The following is a 22,886-nucleotide window of genomic DNA, read 5'->3' as shown; positions in this document are numbered from 1 at the left end:
TTGAGTGTCCAACTCTTGATTTGGGCTCAGGTCATGATCTCATGGTTTGTGCATTCAAGCCCTGCATCAGGCTCCGCATGTCAGTCTCTGTCTCTGTCTCCCTATTTCTCTGCCTTGCCCCTGCTCATTATCTCTAAATAAATAAACACTTAAAAAAAAAAAAAAAGAACTGACTGAATAAACTACATAATGGAATATTATATAGCTATAAAAAACACCCAGACAATGACTAGTCACCGAGATAGATTTACAGAAAATAAGCAAAGAGCATATATACTTCTATGTAAAAAATATATATATTACACTATATATGTATATGTATATATTTACACACACACACACACACACACACACACACCTGGATACACACACTATACTGTGTAAGAGATGAAAAACAAATACCGATATATACATGGATATAGACATGGAGATTTTGTTTATACAAAATACATACAGATATCTGCTTATATACACAAAAAGAAACATTGGAATGTTAAACCAAAAACAAAAACAGCTACCTATTGGCAGGAGTTAGAAAAAGGGATAGGGATAGAAATGAAAACAAGACTTCTCTGAATATAGCTTATTACAAAACTTTGGAATCATGCATTTTATCTATTTTTTTATAAGTCATCAAAAAAATAGACTATTTTCCACTGTCATCTAATTCTCATTTCAACCAATGGCAAAACCGTACAATAAATGAATACACTAATTGTACATGTACACACTTCTGTTATTCATGGTTATTATCAATTGTAAATGTCTGCCACCCTGGCTATATTTTGTCCTGAGTTCTGCTATAAATTATTCAAATATATTCCAGTCTAATGAAGTACCATATGTGCCTGAGTTCCTCTCATTACACTCTGAATGACAGACCCACTTTACGATTTCAGAATAAGCATGGACAAAACAAGTACTTCATCACATGCCCAGTGGGTTTCAATCAGTGAGTTCTATGGTTACAAATTAATTGTATGAAATTTTCTTTGCCTTATCACTAGAGTCCAAGCTCTTATGGACATACAAAGCTAAAGGCCACAAATGAAAATGGTTCCATAACTAAGAAATCTCCATTGAAAATCCTTCCCTTTTCCCTTCTAGTTCTACCCCATCATTTATTAGAGCCCCCATTTTAGGAAAAAGGACAATGTTTCCTCGAGCTTTCTAATAGGAAAGGGTAGGGATTTTAGAAGTGACAGAAAAGGCTGAAAGAAGAGTTGCTCCTCCACTCCTCCTAAAAATCCTGACAAAAACCCACAAAGAGGAAATTTCCAACCACATCTACCTTGAGGATCTATAGATAAGGTGAAAGATCTAGCACATCTGAATTTTTCAATTCAAGGACTCCACTGACAAGAACACTGCCACAGCACCCTACTTCTTCCCATCATTTCAAATAGGACTGGAGCCTGCCCACACTCACTGCCTCTGCTTCCAATGGGAAGATTCTCGGCAGGGAAGTTCTTCAGTGTTAGTTGCATTGCTTCTGTACTTGGAGGTAAGTAGACCTTACAGAGCTTACCCACTCACTCTCACCTATTATATGTCCATGCTGAAGATATCTCCATGCTGAAGGGCTATACCTCAGAAACTCTCCCCAACATCTTCACAGTAAGGGGCAAGATTGTCAAACTCACTAAAAATTGCTGAAATAAGCACAGAACACTAAAGAAGTGCTTGCAGTAGTCAAGCTTCCTTTGAGAAGACCCTGTGAACCAAGTGGATTTGTCTATTTTCCAGATAAAAGCCCATACCCACCTTCTTAGACTGTCATCACAAGGGTCTCCAAATTACCTGATGGTAAGACCCACTCAAGAAATAAATAGTAACAAAGCTTGGAAAAACTAATCCATCTTTGGAAAACAAATATAAGGAACTCACTGTTTTTGAAAAAATTAATACAGCCACTCATTTCTCAAACATCCTCAGTAGTTAAAGGTTTAAGTAGCCCACTCTTTGGCATCCTTGTACCTCTGGAGACTCAAACTTCACAGAGTAAGTGAACTACTCACCTCTACACAGCACTGGGACAAAGCCACCACTGCCAAACGATTTTGTGGGGAGAAGTCACAGTACTGGATGGTGCTATGATGGCCTGTATGGATTTCTGCCAACAGGCCACTGGCATGAATGTCAAAAAGCTGTCAACATAAAATAGGTTATCTATGAAAATAAAATACTTTTAAAAATAAGCTATATTCAAACAATATAAATTTATAAGTCCTGACAAAACACAATTACCGATAGTTAACAGTCATAAATAAGATATAAATCAATATACACATACTTTTAAAATACTGCTCATCTTGTAACATGTTTCCTATAAAGAAAAATTTATCAGGGCACCTGGGTGGCTTAGTCAGTTAAGCATCAGACTTCAGCTCAGGTCATGATCTCATGGTTCATGAGCTTGAGCCCCACATCAGGCTCTGTGCTGACAGAAGCCTGGAGTGTGCTTCGGATTCTGTCTCTCTCTCCCTCTGCCCCTCCCCACTCGCTCAAGTTCTCTCTCTCTCTCTCTCTCTCAAAAATAAACATTAAAAAAATAAAAAATAAACATTAAAAAAGAAAAATTTATCATGGATGATGTCTCAAGCTGGCCTAGGGAGAAATAAAACCTTTGTGAATAAATGAATGGACTAGCCAAATTAACATACAGAGAAGTTCTCCTGAATGCTTGTTTATTCAAAAGAGGAAAATGGATACTCATAAATGAAGATGATCAAAATAATATAGAGCAGAGGCTTGCTAAAATTAAATTAGTTCAACCATTTCTATTTCTCTTCAGTGCTATCAGATTATTCCATTTTGATCATTTTCCCATTTTTGAATTAAAAAAAGCTATTTTTGTGTAATGCAAGCTTCAACTTTTGAAAAATTTTTAGATGTTGAATATACTCTTCTGAAGTTTTTGCTAAACGATAAAAACATTCATAGCAATATACAGTATTGTGATTTAAGACCAAGGTATAGTCTTTAGGAGGGGAAAAAAAAAAGCTTCCAGCGGGAGCCATAAATATGCACACAGCCCTGCAAGTATGCACAGATGGTAAGCAGCACAGCATCGGGGGCCAACAACAAAAGATAGTAAACCATATTTAAAATATAGTTTTCCAGGATAGATTGTTCTTAAAAATTAATGGTGGAGGGTGACAGAGGAAACTTAGCATGTATGAAATAGGCATCTGTCCTATTACCACCAATTACTAAGTGGTAAAAAGGTAAAGCCCTAACAATTGGAATAGGCCAACAAAAGAGTTTGAAAGAAACCAGAAGGAGGAGAATGGAGAAACCAGAGAGTAAGAAATAGGGATCTACATGTAATTAAGGGTAATTTTAGGGTAGTTTTATTTTAGCAGGTAAAATAAAAACCTCGTCTAGATTTTTAAAACAAAAACAGATTTCATGCAATATAAAGTTGTTTTCTTCTATCACTGGAACAGATCTTTTAAAATGTTCAAATTCTGTTTAACACCACTAGTCATTAAGGAAATGTAAGTCAAACAACCATTAGATACCACCACTTCACACCTAATAGGATGGTTATAATTTAAAAAAAAATGGAAAATAACAAGGTTTGGCAAGAAAAAAGTGGAACCCCTGTAACACTACTAGCAGGAATACAAAATGGTGCAGATAGTTTGGTGGTTCTTCGAAAAAGCTAATTTAGAATTACCCAGTAATTCTATGCCTAGGTGTGTACACAAAAGATTTGAAAGTAGAGGCTCAAACAGATACTTGTACACCATGATCACTGTATCATTATTCACAACAGCCAAAAGGTGAAAACACCCAAGTGTCCATCAACAAATGAATGCATAAACAAAATGTGGTATATCCATATGATGGAATATTATTTGACAATAAAAAGGAATGAAGTTTATATATGCTACAACATGGATGAACCTTGAAAATATTACGCTAAATGAAATGAGCCAGATACAGAAGGACCAATATTATATGATTCCACTTATATGAAATATCCAGAACAGGCAAATTCATAGATTAAAGGTTACCAGGGGTTGGGGGCAGAGAGGAATGGGCAGTTACTAGTTTCTGGTTACAGAATTTGTTTGGGGGTGAAGAAAAAGTTTTGCAAATAGTGCTGAGTTACACAACACTGTGAATGTAATTAATATTACTGAATTATACATTTAAAAATGGGCTAAAGTAGCAGATTTTACATATATTTTACAACAAAAAATTTTTTAATCTTCAAATCTTATAAACGCAATGGTTCCTTTTCTGTTCCTACAAATTTTAACAAACTTTAAAAAGTTTGCTATTTTTTTCTTCAATTGCATGCTAAAGGAGTATAAACTGACATGCAACCAAGATCGAAGGGTCACAGATCAATGACTAGATCAAAAACAATATAAATGGGCCCTCAGTCAGTTTTTATGTAAATATACAGTATATTTCAGTTATATTCTTTAAAATTGTACTATCTCAGGGGATTTGAGGAGCTCTCATGAGACTTAAGTCCTCTTCCTAAGCTAGCACTCTCACCAAGAAGAGTGCAAGTTCAAGAAGAAGAGTGCAAGAGTGTTCAGTTCAAGTGCAAAAATCATGAAGCCCAATGGCGAGAAGCTGGACAAGTTCAAGTGCGACATCTCCCAGGCTCTCCTTGAGCTGGAGATGGACTCAGACCTCCAAGCCCAGCTAAGGTAGCTGAATATAACAGCAGCCAAGGAAATTGAAGTTAGTAGTTGTCAGAAAGCTATCATCATCTTTGTTCCTGTTCCTCAAATGAAATCTTCCCAGAAAATCTAAGTCTAGCTAGTCTGTGAATTGGAGAAAAAGTTCAGTGAAAGCACACTGTCTTTATTGCTGAGAGAATTCTACCTATGTCAACTCGAAAAAACCATATTAAAAATAAGGAAAAGTGACCCAACAGCCACACTTTGACAGCCATGCATGACACGATCCTGGAGGACTTGATTTTCTCAAGTGAAATTGTGAGCAAGAGAACCATGTGAAATTGGATGACTCATAAAGGTTCATTTGGATAAGGCACAGCAGAACAATGTGGAACACAAGGTTGAAACTTTCTCTGGTGTCTATAAGAAGCTCACACGCAAGGATGTTAATTTAGAATTCCCAGAGTTTCGGTTGTAAACAAAAATGATTAAAACATTCACATAAATACATAGATAGATAGATAGATAGATAGATAGATAGATAGATAGATAGATAAACAAATGATTAAACTGCACTATCTTGGGTGTGGAGAATAGGAAGAGGTTGGTAAAAGGATACGAACTTTCCGTTCAAGATAAATTGATCTGAGAATCTAATGTATAACACGGTAACTACAGTTGATTAACACTGTATGGTATAACCGAAATTTGCTAAGAGTAGAAATTAAATGTTCTCTCTCACACACACACACACACACAGAAGGTAAATACATGAAGTGACAGATACGTTATTTAACTCCATGTGGGGAGAATCCTTTTACAATGCATACACATATTAATTCACACATGTATACCTTAAATATCTTACAATTTCGTCAACTGTACCTCAATAAAGCTGAAAATAGAACTGTAGTATCTCTTATCAAGTCTTTTAAAATTACTATTAGAATGAAATGTCCCTGAGCCATAAATCAGAATATCTATCTTTCCAAATCCATGGTATAACTTGGGACAAATTATTTGGCTGCTCTGAACCTCAGCTGCCTCATTATTAGCATAGATATATTGTAATCTGCTGCGTCTCTTGGACATTTATATCAAGAGAAACATGTGAGGGCACCCTGAATACAAATGTAAGCTATTACTACATTTCCTTGTCATTCACTATTTTAACATATTGTCCTCATTTACATCATAGAAATCTCACAATATTCTTCAGTTGTTGATAAGTTTTTCTATCACAGTCACCAAATCATAAATTTGAGGAGTAAGGAAGCACTTTGAAAATCACCTAAATCAATGTATTCAAAATTGTAAAAAAAAAAAAAAAAAAAAAAAAAAGTGATACAGAAAGTATTCCATATTTTAAATCTATTTGAGAAACACTGGACTAACCAACATAAATTATTTTTGTATTATAGGACTTATGGAGGCCTTAGGTATGTTAGTATACACTGAGTGACTCTAATAAGGAAAGGAATACACATTTCTCAAACCTGTGCGACCATGGAAACCTTTCCTCACAAAGCCAATCAACATCCCCTAGAACACAATTCTGAGAACGAAGAAGTTAGGGAGCCTACCCAAAATCATATAGCTATATTTTATTATTTATATCAATACACAGTATAAAATGCAAAAATCAATAGATGTTTTCATTTTCTTTAAATCAGGCTAATTTTGGCTTGTTAAAATACGGATACTTACAAAGATCTTATTTTTTGCTGCCACCATTATGCTAGCACCATCAGCAGACCATGAACAACATTTCACTATCACTTCCATATCCTCTTGAGGCTCCTCTGAATTTAGGAAGAATTGCTTCACATTAATGCTTTCCCTCTCGTTTGCTGATTTCACATCCCAAAGCTTCAGATTGTAAAAATTAAAAAAAAAAAAAAGTTTAAGTTTGTTTTAATCTCAAATCACACATCTAGAATTCTACCGGGATTAAATTTCACACAAATTATTCACTTTTTCTAATGAACTGTTTTCACTTATGTGTGACTTTTTATAAAGCTTTCAAATTAAGTACTCCAGTTTCATTCAGCACCTTCCTAAAAAGAAAAAAAAAACTAGAAGCACTGCCTGAAATGCAAAATGCAGAATGTAAAACTAAATGCTAAAAAACCCTTGCATGGTGTGGAGGAAGCTAAAGATTAGGTGGTGACAATAAGAATGAGAACAGGAAGAAAGGTGAGACTCACGACTTGCCACTGCTGCCCTCTGCTGTGCCAGGCATGAAGTTTGCTTCCATCTATCTACTGCATGCACAACCTGGACACCACACAAGGCCCAGTCTAAGCTAAGTTATAAACGTAGCAAGAGTATCCAGGGACATAAGGAAGTCCCTGAAAATAAAAACAAAGAATATGCTAAAAGGAAGCAAGGCACCTTATGTATTTGTGGGGCCATACACTTAAGCAGCACAAAAGACAAAGGCCTTCAAGAAGACCCATCTTCACTCCCCTGGGCCTTAAACAGCAACTGAGCTTCACAGAGTGATAATGACTACCATGCCCAGACCAAGGGTTGGTCAAGGACGACAAAAAAAAAATTTTTGTTTAATTAAAAATTAAAACAAAAAAACAAAAAACCTGCTTCTTAGGCTTTAACTCAGCTTCCAAAGAACACCTCCAAAATAAAACCAGATTTGTTTCACCAAGCACATTTTTTAAAGCTCAAGTTTAGAGGGGCGCCTGGGTGGCTCAGTCGGTTAAGCGTCTGACTTCAACTCAGGTCATGATCTCACGGTTTGTGAGTTCGAGCCCCATGTCGGGCTCTGTGCTGACAGCTCAGAGCCTGGAGCCTGCTTCGGATTCTGTGCCTCATTCTCTCTCTGCTCCTACCCAACTTACGCTCTGTCTCTGTTTCTCAAAAATAAATAAATGTAAAAAAAAAAAATTTAAATCTCAAGTTTAGAGGCACATTATATACACTAAGGAATATAACCAATACCAAAACCTTTACCCTTGCAACAAATGTGGATAAAGTGGATGAAGTAAAAGACATCAGATAATACAATAGCCTTCCTTGGTACTTAAAGAGGAAAAAAAAAAAAAAGCCTATACATAAATGCCAGAAGTTTCAGTCACATCAACTACATATATGAGAAATCACATTGCTTCCCAAGCCACCACTGCCAGGATTTAAAAAAGAAAGAAAGGGGGCACCTGGGTGGCTCAGTCGGTTGAGCGACCGACTTCAGCTCAGATCATTATCTCACAGTTTGTGAGTTCGAGCCCCTGTCGGGCTCTGTGCTGACAGCTCAGAGCCTGGAGCCTGCTTCTGATTCTGTGTCTCTCTCTCTCTCTGCCCCTCCCCCACTCATGTTCTGTCTCTGTCTCAGAAATACACATTAAAAAAAAAGAAAGAAAGTAAGAAAGAACAAACCTAACAAAACCCAATTTCATTAAACCTGTCTAAACTACATTCTGCATCTGGACCTGACTTCAGCTCCTATCCAATGAATGATGAAATTCCACACATCGAGGGACCAAGTAAATACAAGCATTTGATTTTGAGCAAGTCACTATACTGTATCAAGGGCCCATGTGCACCCTGGGCTTTGTGTGGTTTACATGGCAATTTTAAATAAAAGTCACATTTTGAAACAGTTTATCAACAAGGCCTGAAAAACACATGCTTATCAACATGATACCCTGCAAAATGCTTAAAAGATTACAGAGCCATTTGGGGCAGGAAATAATTTTACAGTTCTTCATCCTCTCAGAAGTCAATGGCTTTGAGAAGACTTTGACCTTGAGATGCTGTTATCCAACATCATTTTACAGGACCTCTGCTTACTACACGTCACTGTATCAGCACGAACTAGCTAACGATACTGCCTTAATAGCACTGTGGGAAAGCTGCCACAAACTCGGCAGTTCTCACCAAGAGTGCAATAATGTCTCTCCCCTGCTGCTACTGCTCTGTGCTCTACAATCACATTTTGATACTCACACATGATATCAAAATCCTGTCCCTGAAGACTTTTAACACTTTTTTCTTTCGAGTTTGGAGAAGTCTTACTTTGATTTGAAGGGACACAAAAAAGGTTTATCATCGTGAACACATTAACCGCTATGCTCATCATTTGGAAGATTACATAAATAAATCAGGTATAGATACCTCTCTCTCAAGGAGTTTACAGGCCATTAAAGGAGGTAAGACAAGCCCATAAGTGACTCTAAGACAAAGTACATCAGATGTGTCTTTTGAGAGGAAAAGATAAAGCACAGTGGAAATGCTAGACCCAAGCTGTGGGCTTGAGGGAACAGTTTTTGCAGAGGTGGACATCTCAGTCTCCTCCCTGAAGATTAGCCTACAACTTAGGATGGAGAGATTTTCAACACTAAAAAGACAAGAGGAACACTCTATGGCCTAGACTCTAGGCTAAAGGGTCAGCATAAGCTAAAGTGACACATAAAATGGGATAACAAAGATCATGAAAAAGGAGAAAAGGTTACAGTTTGGGTGCAGCACCAGGTGCCTGAACACATCTGGACACAACCCTCATCTGTTCTCAGAGCACCTTTACCATTTCCACAGCTTGTCTATTCCCTTACCACTTTCTCCAACTGGAATTGAACAACTTCAGGCCAGGAAATATTTCATGTTTTGTTTGTTTTTTTCTTTTTAGTATTTAAAACCCAAATGCCTCGTGCAGTGTCTGACACATATTAAGTATTCACTAAATAATCAAAAAATGCATTTTAAGTGAAAAGACAGATTCTTCTCATGTTTCAAGCATAGGTGAGTAGAAACAATAGTGTTACTGAAGGAAATAGGATTCAGATTAAAGATGTAGATAGAATACAAACATTCATCTTCATACCTCCCAAAACCACATAAAACAACAGTAAAGAGAACTTTTCTTCATAGGCATAGTTCACAAGGCAAAGGAGAAAGGAGGAAGAGATAATAGCAACAAAACTATAAAGGGTAAAAAGCAAAAAGGCAAGCAATAAGGAGACTCCTAAATACTGAGTCCTGAGCCCACCACAGGGAAAGCCAAGAAGCAGCCCAATTCATGCCACAGAACTCCTAAAAGGCGAAGGAAGTGTTGCACTGGGTACCTTCTAAGGGTAGAGCTAAATCAAGAGAAATCACTACAAATCCTTTAAAACCCCCTCCCAAACTATGCAATCCAGGTTGCTGTGTCCCTACTTTGGCTGAAGAGTAGAGGTTTTTTCTAGACCCATCACAGTTGAGAGCAAAGTCATCATTCTGAAAATTGGGAAATTAAAAGAAAGTCTATATTCCAAATTTTGAGATATCTACCTCAACATCGTCTCAGAACTTGCCAACCAGACTTATACCCTAGAGGTAGGAGACTAAAGATTTTTCTCTGAATATCCAACGAGATCAAGACGAAAGATCTAAAAAGTCTGACATTAGAAGTTTCCCAGACAACCCTTCAGGGAAACTCATAATAAGCAAGGTTACAATTCCCTATCAGCTTTTTGGTGCTACACTCCTAAATAGGAGCAGGATTTATATATCTAATACATATACAGATCTTCCTCAACTTAACCATGGGGTTATATCCCAATAAACCCATCATAACTTGAAAATATCATAATTTGAAAATGCATTTAATATGCCTAACCTACTGAACACCATAGCTTATCCTGGCCTACCTTAAATGTGCTCAGAACACTTACATTAGCCAAAAGCTGGCAAAGATCATCTAACAAAACCTATTTTATAATAAAATGTTGAATATCTCCTGTAATTTATTAAATACTGTAGAGAAAGCAAGAGAATGGCAATACAGATATAGAAAGGCTGTAAGTGTATCACCCTTGTTCACCCTTGTGATCTCATGGCTGACTGGGTGCTGTGGCTCCCTGTCACTGCCCAACATCACCAGTATCAGACTGCATATAGTTATCCAAGGGAAAGATTAAAATTCAAAATTCGAGGTACAGTTTCTACTGAATGTATATCACTTTTACACCACCATAAAGTTGAAAAATCCTAAGTCAACCATCGTAAGTCAGAAAACATCTGTAGCTATACCCAAGGATCAGATAGCTGACGTATACCTCTAAAATACAGACAGAAACTGAAACCAACAAAGAAAACAGCAACTATATAGGAATATGAAATTAAAAAAAATACTATTCACAAGGGCACCTGGGTGGCTCAGTTGGTTAACATCTAACTCTTGATTTCGGCTCAGGTCATGATCTCATGATTCCTGAGATTGAGCCCCACATTGGGCACTGAGCTAACAGTGCAGGGCCTGCTTGGGATTCTCTCTCTCTCCCTCTCTCTCTGTCCCTCCACACTTGTGCACATGCTCTCTTTCTCTCTCTCAAAATAAACAAACTTTAAAAAAAAGATGCAGCTCTTAAAATATATATTTACAAAATAAAAAATAAAAAACTGTTAACACCACAAAAAGATTAAAGAAACTCCATCTATGACAAATATAGTATAAAATCAAAAAGGAAACTGATCATAAGAATGAGTACTTTAAGATACGACAAGCGAAATTAAAAATCCAATAGAAGGATTAGAAAATAAAGCTAGAAAATAAAGCTAAAGAAATCTTCTAGAAAGGAGGGCAAATAGACAAAGAGAAGGACAGAAAAATAAGAAAACAACCAAAAAAACAGACAGCCATTCTAAGACGAAAAAGCAGAGAAAAATTACATCAAATAATTAAGGGAAGACTACAGAACTGAAGTATATGAATTTCCAAATTGAAAGAAGCCACCAAGTGCCAAGCACAATAAATGAAGACAAACCCACACCAACGCAGCACGTTATCATGAAATTTTTAAAAAGAAAAAATACGGGGCATAAAGAGAAGATCTTAAAAGAATCTCTCAGAAACGGGTTGTCTTAACCCATCCAAATGTGTTCTGAAAAACCTCCTCTGATATGGATTGTCCTAAAGAAAGAGACAGTATTTAATATTCGTAGATAACATGTCATAGAGGTCAAAATCTATTTACTTGAATATTCTACCTAAGAATGCTCCCAACATCTACTAATAGCTAGAAAATTCTTTAAAGTAGAATTCTAACCAGAAAGGGTTCCTAGATGCCCTGAAGTAATTTCTACAAAACAAGTTATCTTCAGCCAACAAAGATAAATCAAAGATTCAACCAGAGAATCACCATCAAGAGATTTCTGTAACTTTCTGTAACTTAGGAGTTACCTATCAGAATTAAAAAATCTTCTCTAGTGATTCTAACAAACAAAATAGTGCCCAGGAGGGTTCAAGCATTTCTCTGGAAAAAAATATGTCAAGAAAATTTACTGAGTGTGTGTTTTGAGTACAATTCTGTACTATGAACTGCAGAGAGTACAAGATGCAAGGTCTCTGCAGATCATAAATCTATATGCAATCTTATCAAAGACATATGAAAATGATTGAACTGAACAGCACAACATATTTACAAGTGGAAATGAGAAGATCAACTGAACAGTTCCTATCAAAATACATAAATATAGATAGAAGGATGGGTGGTGCACTCAGAACCAGATACATGGATGTTATAAGAGAACACTTTCTGAAGAAGTGGGTTTTTAAATTTTTAAAAAATATTTATTTATTTTTGAAAGAAAGAGACAGCGTGAGCAAGGGAGAGAGGGCCAAGAGAGGAAGACACAGAATCTGAAGCAGGCTCCGAGCTGTCAGCACAGAGCCCAACACAGGGCTTGAACTCCAAACCATGAGATCATGACCTGAGCTGAAGTCGGACACTTAACCGACTGAGCCACCCAGGCATCCCTGAAGAAGGTTTTGCATAAAAGTTTAAAGGTCATTAAAAAATATGGTTAGGGGCACCTGGGTGGCTCAGCAGGTTAAGCATCTTTCTCTCTCAAAAATAAATAAACATGTAAAAAAAGGTTTTTTTAAGTATGGTTAAATGATTGGAGGCCAAAATTCTGCCAAAAAACTACTGAAATATATGTATGAAAACAGTACCAGACATAAGCCCCCAAATTATCTTGCCCAAAACAATTAGTGTTAAGTGTATTAGAAGAAACAAACTGAACAGGAACAGAGGTGGCAGAATGATGAAAGGTAAAGAGACTCAGAGGTGCACCTGATAAGCCTGGTTTATCACAATTTATAATGTGGTACTTTTGTGTTCCAGCTTAAAGTGGCAAGATGAAAACAGAGGTAAAGTTATTCTAGCAGTTCTGTACCAGAATTAGGAGAGATGGAGAATACATCTTAGAAAGCTGCTATCAGACATAAGGAGATGACAGCATGAACCAGAGCAAACACTATAGAATGGGAGGGGGAAAAGTAGACAAAAAGATGAGGAGGTCAAAGATAGATTGGACTTAAGACCAAAGGAAAAAAGGAGAATCAATAAAGAGGAGGCTAGAATGATGGTGGAGACAGCAGTAATAAAGAAAGTAGGATTTGGATCTTAAAAATGTAAAGAATTTAGTTTTTTTTAGGACTATAGATTTCAGGAGGCTGAATAAACATTTTTTCCTAGCTCTCAAAAACAGGAAAATATAAAATGAAAGGGAGAATAAAGAATAAATAAAGCAGGGCCTTTACAAATTCGACCCCACAGGTCTCAATTTTATGAAGTCTTAAATAGAATATATGCTTAAAAAATTAAGATTTCAAATTATATAAACTTTAAAGCATAAGGCAGTAAACCATTCATAAACAATCATTATGACAAGCAATTACAGTTATATTAAACATGCTCCTGGAAATTAAAGAAGCTCTTCCTGTAGAAATGAGAAAAACAGAAACCTATCTCTATAACCAAATCATAAAACTACAAAATTACAACCAATTTTAATGATAACAAAAGCATACCTTTAATGTTCCATCAGCTGAGCAACTAGCCAAAAGCTTATCATCTGGTGAAAATCTGCAGTGATTGACTGAATTTGTGTGGCCAAACATGGTATTCCGACACTCTTTTTGGGTCAAATCCCACAGCTATTTGAGAAAGATAAAAAGATAACTACAAAACTAGTCCTGAACAAGGAAGTTAGAAACCACATAACATTTTTTCTTCCCTCCCATTTAAGTTTTTTCAATTACAGAAAAATGTTCATAGTAATACAAAGGTATCAAATACAAAGGTGAATTGTGATTACCAAGTAATGGAGCCGCCCTTAGATCAGCACCTACATCTATTAAAGGACCAAAGGTTATGTAAATAACTAATCACTGCCCATTTTAGCAAAGCAGTTTGGAATCATTACTATTTTTACTTAGATCTATAATAAATAATTTGTAAAATAAAATATCCCCAATCTTTTTTAGATGCTAGGTTACCCAAATGGTCATTTCTAAGATTTCCCCATGCAAACCTTGAGTATACTAGCTAGGCTAAAATCTATTAATGCTCTAAAAAATGACTAAAAAAATTCAAAGATAGCAAAGATAGACATAAATATATTTGACAGGACATGTAACAGGCTTGAAGACCAAGTAAACACCTCTAGGAAGCAACCAACCAAATTCAGAATCCACAGGACAAAAGACTAAAGTTCTCATCAATGGCATAAGAAAAGAGGAGGAGAAGGGAAACTTCTACAGATTAAAAGGGATTTAAGACATAGCACTAAATGTCACCTGAAATTTATATTTTGATTCCAACAAACTCATGGTAGAAAGGTATGTTTTTAAGAATAATGGGGAAGGGGCCTCTAACTGGGTCAGTTGATCTTGGGGTTGTGAGTCCAAGCCCACATTGGGTGTTGAGATTACTAAACATAAATAAACTTAAAAAAAGAAAAAGAATAATGGGGAGAAGTAAGCACAAACCAGGTATATTACAAAACCATTGTTAATGTTAGGGGTAATAATGCCATGGTATGTATGTTTAAGACCTCAGATACGCATGCTGAAGGATTTTGGGTGAAATGACATAATACCTGGGATTTGTTGCAACGTGCCCCAGCCACCACCACCCCCCCAAAAAAATGGGGATGGGGGACCGGGGAGGACAATAAAATAAAATTAGCAAAATACTGATAATAGTACAGTTAGAGCTAAACAATGGATACCACAAGGGTTCATTATTGTACTCTTTCCTTTTGGATATGTTTGAAAAGTATATAAAATGTAAATTAAAAAGGGGCTCCTGGGTGGCTCAGTCGGTTGAGTGTCCAACTTCGGCTCAGGTCATGATCTTGCAGTTTGTGAGTTCGAGCCCCATGTCGGGCTCTGTGCTGACAGCTCAGAGCCTGGAGCCTCCTTCGGATTCTGTGTCTCCCTCTCTCTCTGCCCCTTCCCCACTCATGCTCTATCTCTGTCTCTCAAAAATGAATAAACATTAAAGAAAAAATTTTTCTTTTTAAATGTAAATAAGAAGGACTAGTCACCTCTGGTGATTTATGCTAACTATATTAAACACAGAAGAAGAACTCATTCATCCCCGTGATTAACCTTGGTAAAAATCCTTTGCAAATGACCAGTGAGATACGTCCTATTCTTCACGTCCATCTCCATCCTACACTCCTTTTTATCCCAGTCCTAGGTAAATCCAATTTTTCAGATAAGGCAAGTTACATGGGGGCAGCTTCAATTTTACATATTTTTTTTAAAGATTTCATTTTTGGGGCGCCTGGGTGGCTCAGTCGGTTAAGTGGCCGACTTCGGCTCAGGTCATGATCTCGCGGTCCGTGAGTTCGAGCCCCACGTCGGGCTCTGTGCTGACAGCTCAGAGCCTGGAGCCTGTTTCAGATTCTGTGTCTCCCTCTCTCTGACCCTCCCCTGTTCATGCTGTCTCTCCCTGTCTCAAAAATAAATAAATGTTGGGGCGCCTGGGTGGCGCAGTCGGTTAAGCGTCCGACTTCAGCCAGGTCACGATCTCGTGGTCCGTGAGTTTGAGCCCCGCATCGGGCTCTGGGCTAATGGCTCAGAGCCTGGAGCCTGTTTCCGATTCTGTGTCTCCCTCTCTCTCTGCCCCTCCCCCGTTCATGCTCTGTCTCTCTCTGTCACAAAAATAAATAAACGTTGAAAAAAAAAATTTAAAAATAAATAAATAAATAAATAAATAAATAAATAAATGTTAAAAAAAAAATTTAAAAAAAAAAAAGATTTCATTTTTAAATATTCTCTACACCCAACATGGGGCTCAAACCCACAACCCTGAGATCAAGAGCTGCAAGCTCCACCAACTGAGCCAGCCAGGCACCCCCAGATTTACATATTTTCATTGGCTTCTCTCAGTTCAAGAGACAAAAGAAGTGAGTTCTAATTGTCTACATGGTAATACAGGTGTGGTATGGGAGGTCTTAAAGCATAACGTGTCCTTAATTAAAACTGTTGACTAACCAATATACCCCATAGATCTCTCTTTGTTCTCACATCCTAGAGGATTTGTCTGTAATTAAAATGAGGAAATATTAACTTCTTCACCCTCTAAAATATTAAAAAGAAACATCAAAAATTAGTCATAACAAAAGGTCTTGGGTTTTTAGAGCTGGGATTGTTCAAATAGAGCAAAGCTTTTCTTAAATAGTACAATAGTCTTATTTTTTAGAGGTGGGTTTATTCAGTAGGGTAAAGCATATCTGAGTAAAAATGAGCTAAGACTGTAAGACTATGTTAGGCTGTTATTTTAACCCAATCCAGTGTTTCAAACTGAGCTGTGCAGGGCCCTGGGGATTCCAGAAACGTGTCTGAAAGGAACTACTGGGGGAAATAACCTGTGGGTATAGGGGGGACAACTTTCAATATTTTCTAAAGTTGTTCAAATACCTTAAACATCAAACAGAATGTATGAGGTTTTCCAAACTGAAATGTTTTGCTGAACCTTCCCAAAAATATAATGTCCCATTACAAAGATAGTGTGACATTAAAAACAGAAAGGGCGCAGGGCACCTAGGAGGTTCAGTCAGTTAAGCGTCCAACACTTGGTTTCGGCCCAGGTCATGATCTCATGGTTCATGAGTTCAAGCCCCATGTCAAGCTCTGTGCTGACAACATGGAGTCTGCTTAGGATTCTCTCTCCCTGTCTTGCTGCCCTCTCCCGCTCTCCCAAGCTTGTGCACTTGCTCTTTCTCACTCTCACAAAAATAAACATCAAAAAAAAAAAAAAAAAAAAAAAAGGGAGGAGGAGGACAAAGGGCAGAAATCAATCCAAAAAAGACTCTAAAAGAAGTTAGTGAATCTTTCTGGGACCCCAGAAAATTCAATCTAGCTATCTTTAATATGGCACTTAACAGGGGAAAAAAGAGCCCGCCTGGAATTCGCTCTCTCTCCTTTCTCTGCCCCTCCCCTGCTTGCTCGCGCATACGTGCTCGCTCTCTCTCTCTCAAAATAAACTCCAAAAAAAAGATAAAATCTTTTATAATTTATAATTATAAAGCATTACCAAACATATATGAAATGAGTATGTTTTTGGTTTTAGCTTTTTTTTCCTGTCAGCATCTCTTTTTCTTCCTAATAACAGAACCTCTCTTTTGAATCAAGTCCCTCTTATATAATTCAGTGGAGCTGACCTCACCTCACTTGTCCCATTTCTACATGGCTACACTTGTGATCCTTGGCCAATCCACGGATTCCATCCTACAGGCGACTAGGATTATTTAACAATGAGCATATAAGCCAAACAAAGTCAAATAGTCTTCTTTAAAATGAAATCTATGGGATCTGGGAAAGAGTAGATCCTATATGTATGTATGTATGTGTGTGTGTTGTATATATATAAAATACATATATGTGTATTATATATATATCATGTATATAATATATGTATGTGTGTGTGTGTGTATATATATATACACACACACACACACACACACATATATATATAATATGATTTCCTCTGTGACTATAAACTATAAGACCCATGTAAGCCTGGAGGTGAGAATAGCCATATTTCCTGCCACACTGAAAGAACAACGCCTAAACCAAACAAAGAGGGAAACAAAGTCTAGAGATAAAAGGTAGAGTCTAAGAACATAATTTAAACATCTGGAATCAGCTATGCTTGAAGCCATGCTCCCTCTAGACTCTTCACTTACATAAACCAATAATATCTTTTTTTTTTTTGCTTAATCTAATATGGAAGTTTCTATCACTGCAACCAAAAGAACCCTGATTAATACATGAGAAAATCAAAAGAAATGTTCTAATGCATCTATCAAATTTGTCTATGTAATTCTCATTATCCACACTTACTTTGAGGAAACAGTCACTTGACGCAGTGGCTAAGAGAAGGTGATGACTGTTGTTGGTAAAGTGGCAGCAATTGACTTGCTCTGAGTGCTCATCATAGATATGTACTAGTTCCCCAGTCATAGAATTCCAAATCTAAAAAGAATAGAGAAAATAAAATTTACAACTACCCCTTATTTTCAAAGGGAGAACAGAGGAGCAAACAAACATCACCTGTTTGGTGGCAGATTTTCCCAGACATGAGGCTAATGAACACCTCCGCCTTCTCTAAAATACGTATTTTTCCAGGTTTAAAAAAAAAGTTACTTGCAAGTGTATACATGTGACCTTTCTATAGCATAATTAGAATCTCATGAAAACATTACATTCTTCAAGGGCAAGATTGCACATGTTCATATGAATGACAGCAGGCAGAGATGTAAGTGCTATAAAAACTATGGAAGGCGCACGTGGGTGGCTCAGTCATTTCAGAGTCCTACACTTGATTTCAGCTCAGATCATGATCTCATGGGTTCAGAAGATCAAGATCCAAGTTGGGCTCTGCGCTGACAGCAAAGAGCCTGCTTGGGATCCTCTCTCTCTCTCTCTCTCTCTCTCTCTCTCTCTCTCTCTCTCTCTCTCTCTCTCTCTCAAAATAAACTTTAAATAAATAAGAAGTATAGAATAATGGACTTTAGATCAGAAGGATTAAGTCCAAGACCTGGCTCTACCATTTATTATTTGTGTGTCCTTTAGTCCTTAATTTATCTGTATCACAGTCCAATCTTCTATAAAATGAGGATACTTATACCTGTCCTACACAATTCAAGTTATCAAATGAGATAAAGGATGGGGAAAACTGAGAGCTTTCCCCTTAAGGTCAGGAACAAGACCAGGATGTCCACTCTCTCCATTGTTATTCAACATCTTTTTGGAAGTCTTAGCCTCAGCAATCAGACAACACAAAGAAACAAAAGGCATCCAAATAGGCCAGGAGGAGGTCAAACTTCCACTCTTTGGGGATGACATGATACTTTATATGAAAAACCCAGGGGCGCCTGGGTGGCACAGTCGGTTAAGCGTCCGACTTCAGCCAGGTCACGATCTCGCGGCCCGTGAGTTCGAGCCCCGCGTCGGGCTCTGGGCTGATGGCTCGGAGCCTGGAGCCTGTTTCCGATTCTGTGTCTCCCTCTCTCTCTGCCCCTCCCCCGTTCATGCTCTGTCTCTCTCTGTCCCGAAAATAAATAAAACATTGAAAAAAATTAAAAAAAAAAAAAAAAAAAAAAGAAAAACCCAAAAGATTCCACCAAAAGACTGCTAGAACCGATCCATAAATTCATCAAAGTTGCAGGATATAAAATCAATGCACAGAAATCGGTTGCATTCCTATACACCAACAATGAAGCAAAAGAAGGAGAATTCAAGGAATTGATCCCATTTACAACTGCATCAAAAACCATAAAATACCTAGGAATAAATCTAACCAAAGAGGTGAAAAATCTATACACTGAAAACTATAGAAAGTTTATGAAAGAAATTGAAGGAGACACAAAGAAATGGAAAAAGATTCCATGCTCCTGGATAGGAAGAACAAATAGTGTTAAAATGTCAACACTACCCAAAGCTATCTACATATTCAATGCAATACCTATCAAAATAACACCAGCATTCTTCACAGAGCTAGAACAAACAATCCTAAAATATGTATAGAACCGGAAAAGACCCTGGATAGCCAAAGCAATCTTGAAAAAGAAAACCAAAGCAGGAGGCATCACAATCCTGGACTTCAAGCTGTATTACAAAGTCATAATCATCAAGACAGTATGGTACTGGCACAGAAAGAGACACTCAGATCAATGGAACACAATAGAAAACCCAAAAACGGATCCACAAACGTATGGCCAACTAATCTTTGACAAAGCAGGGAAGAATATCCAATGGAATAAAAACAGTCTCTTCAGCAAATGGTGCTGGGAAAACTGGACAGCGACATGCAGAAAAATGAACCTGGACCACTTTCTTATACCATACACAAAAATAAACTCAAAATGGATGAAACACCTAAATGTAAGACAGGAAGCCATCAAAATCCTCAAGGAGAAAGCAGGCAAAAAACCTCTCTGACCTTGGCCACAGTAACTTCTTACTCAGCACGTCTCCAGTGGCAAGGGAAACAAAAGCAAAAATGAACTATTGGGACTTCATCAAAGGGCCTCATCCTTTGCACAGCAAAGGAAACAATCAGCAAAACTAAAAGGCAACAGACGGAATGGGAGAAGATATTTGCAAATGACATATCAGATAAAGGGTTGGTATCCAAAATCTGTAAAGAACTTATCAAACTCAACACCCAAAAAACAAATAATCCAGTGAAGAAATGGGAAAACACATGAATAGACACTTCTCCAAAGAAGACATCCAGATGGCCAATTGACACATGAAAAAAATGCTCAACATCACTCACCATCAGGGAAATTCAAATCAAAACCACAATGAGATACTACCTCACACCTGTCAGAATGGCTAACATTAACAACACAGGCAACAACAGATGTTGGCGAGGATGTGGAAAAAGAGGATCTCTTTTGCATTGTTGGTGGGAACGCAAGCTGATGCAGCAACTCTGGAAAACAGTATGGAGGTTCCTCAAAAAATTAAAAATAGAACTAGCCTACAACCCAGCAATTGCATTACTAGGTATTTATCTAAGGGATACAGTTTTGCTGTTTCAAATGGGCACATGCACCCTAATGTTTTTTTTAGTATGAAATTTGTCAAATTGGTTTCCATACAACACCCAGTGCTCATCCCAAAAGGTGCCCTCCTCAATACCCATCATCCACCCTCCCCTCCCTCCCACCCCCCATCAATCCTCAGTTTATTCTCAGTTTTTAAGAGTCTCTTATGGTTTGGCTCTCTCCCTCTCTAACCTTTTTTTTTTTTTCTTCCCCTCCCCCATGGACTTCTGTTAAGTTTCTCAGGATCCACATGGAGTGAAAACATATGGTATCTGTCTTTCTCTGTATGACTTATTTCACTTAGCATAACACTCTCCAGTTCCATCCACGTTGTTACAAAAGGCCTTATCTCATTCTTTCTCATTGCCACATAGTATTCCATTGTGTATATAAACCACAATTTCTTTATCCATTTGTCAGCTGATGGACATTTAGGCTCTTTCCATATTTGGCTATTGTTGAAAGCGCTGCTATAAACATTGGGGTACAAGTGCCCCTATACATCAGCACTCCTGTATCCCTTGGGTAAATTCCTAGCAGTGCTATTGCTGGGTCATAGGGTAGATCTATTTTTAATTTTTTTAGGAACCTCCACACTTTTCCAGAGCAGCTGTACCAGTTTGCATTCCCAACAGTAAAAGGGGGTTCCCATTTCTCCACATCCTCTCCAGCATCTATAGTCTCCTGATTTGTTCATTTTGGCCACTCTGACTGGCATGAGGTGATATCTCAGTGTGGTTTTGATTTGTATTTCCCTGATGAGGACTGACGATGAGCATCTTTACATGTGCCTGTTAGCCATCTGGACGTCTTCTTTACAGAAGTGTCTATTCATGTTTTCTGCCCATTTCTTCACTGGATTATTTGTTTTTCGGGTGTGGAGTTTGGTGAGCTCTTTATAGATTTTGGATACTAGCCCTTTGTCCAATATGTCATTTGCAAATATCTTTTCCCATTCCATTGGTTGCCTTTTAGTTTTGTTGATTGTTTCCTTTGCTGTGCAGAGGCTTTTTATCTTCACAAGGTCCCAGTAGTTCGTTTTTGCTTTTAATTCCCTTGCCTTTGGGGATGTGTCAAGTAAGAAATTGCTACGGTTGAGGTCAGAGAGGTTTTTTCCTGCTTTCTCCTCTAGGGTTTTGATGGTTTCCTGTCTCACATTCAGGTCCTTTATCCACTTTGAGTTTATTTTTGTGAATGGTGTAAGAAACTGGTCTAGTTTCATCCTTCTGCATGTTGCTGTCCAGTTCTCCCAGCACCATTTGTTAAAGAGACTGTCTTTTTTCCATTGGATATTCTTTCCCGCTTTGTCAAAGATTAGCTGGCCATACTTTTGTGGATCTAGTTCTGGAGTTTCTATTCTATTCTGTTGGTCTATGTGTCTGTTTTTGTGACAACACCATGCTGTCTTGATGATTACAGCTTTGTAGTAGAGGCTAAAGTCTGGGATTGTGATGCCTCCTGCTTTGGTCTTCTTCTTCAAAATCACTTTGGCTATTTGGGGCCTTTTGTGGTTCCATACAAATTTTAGGATTGCTTGATCTAGCTTCGAGAAGAATGCTGGTGCAATTTTGATTGGGATTGCATTGAATGTGTAGATAGCTTTGGGTAGTATTGACATTTTAATAATATTTATTCTTCCAATCCAAGAGCACGGAATATTTTTCCATTTCTTTATATTTCTTCAATTTCCTTCATAAGCTTTCTATAGTTTTCACCATACAGATCTTTCACATCTTTGGTTAGGTTTATTCCTAGGTATTTTATGGTTCTTGGTGCAATTGCGAATGGGATCAGTTTATTTGTCTTTCTGTTGCTTCATTATCAGTGTATAAGAATGCAACTGATTTCTGTACATTGATTTTGTAGCCCGTGACTTTGCTGAATTCATGTATCAGTTCTAGCAGACTTCTGGTGTAGTCTATCGGGTTTTCCATGTATAATATCATGTCATCTGCAAAAAGTGAAAGCTTAACTTCATCTTTGCCAATTTTCATGCCTTTGATTTCCTTTTGTTGTCTGATTGCTGATGCTAGAACTCCCAACACTATGTTAAACAACCCACACGCTTCTAAAACTCAAACGGGAAGAAATAGAAAGCTTGAACACACCCATAACCAGTGCAGAAATTGAATCAGTTGTCAAAAATCTCCCAACAAATAACAGTCCAGGACCAGATGGCTTCCCAGGGGAATTCTACCAGCCATTTAAAGCAGAGATAATACCTATCCTTCTCAAGCTATTCCAAAAAATAGAAAGGGAAGGAAAACTTCCAGACTCATTCTATGAAATCAGCATTACTTTAATTCCTAACCCAGACCTAGTAAAAAAAGAGAACTACAGGCCAATATCCCTGATGAATATGGATGCAAAAATTCTCAATAAGATACTAGC

At 37.5% G+C, this 22,886-nt stretch overlaps 1 protein-coding gene across 7 annotated transcripts in view; it reads right to left on the bottom strand.

Annotated features, from left to right (window-relative positions):
* APAF1 (apoptotic peptidase activating factor 1) overlaps positions 1-22,886 on the bottom strand; it is an 89,576-nt gene that overhangs the window by 27,783 nt on the left and 38,907 nt on the right. For 4 of the 7 annotated variants that reach the window (XM_019835370.3, XM_045062209.1, XM_023257354.2 and 1 more), the window contains exons 15-18: positions 17,782-17,913; positions 13,456-13,581; positions 6,354-6,515; positions 2,019-2,147 (exon numbers count right to left, since the gene is read on the bottom strand). In XM_019835370.3, coding sequence (XP_019690929.1) covers positions 2,019-2,147; positions 6,354-6,515; positions 13,456-13,581; positions 17,782-17,913 — 549 coding nt within the window. Of the gene's footprint in view, positions 1-2,018; positions 2,148-6,353; positions 6,516-13,455; positions 13,582-17,781; positions 17,914-22,886 lie in introns of those variants that run through there. The other 3 variants (XM_045062208.1, XM_045062211.1, XM_023257355.2) reach the window with 3 other exon arrangements.

The sequence above is a fragment of the Felis catus genome, chromosome B4 (genome assembly GCF_018350175.1).
Source record: "Felis catus isolate Fca126 chromosome B4, F.catus_Fca126_mat1.0, whole genome shotgun sequence".
NCBI classification, from domain to species: domain Eukaryota; kingdom Metazoa; phylum Chordata; class Mammalia; order Carnivora; family Felidae; genus Felis; species Felis catus.
The sequence above is the reverse complement of the archived record's forward strand: the minus strand, read 5'-3'. Positions and strand labels throughout refer to the sequence as shown.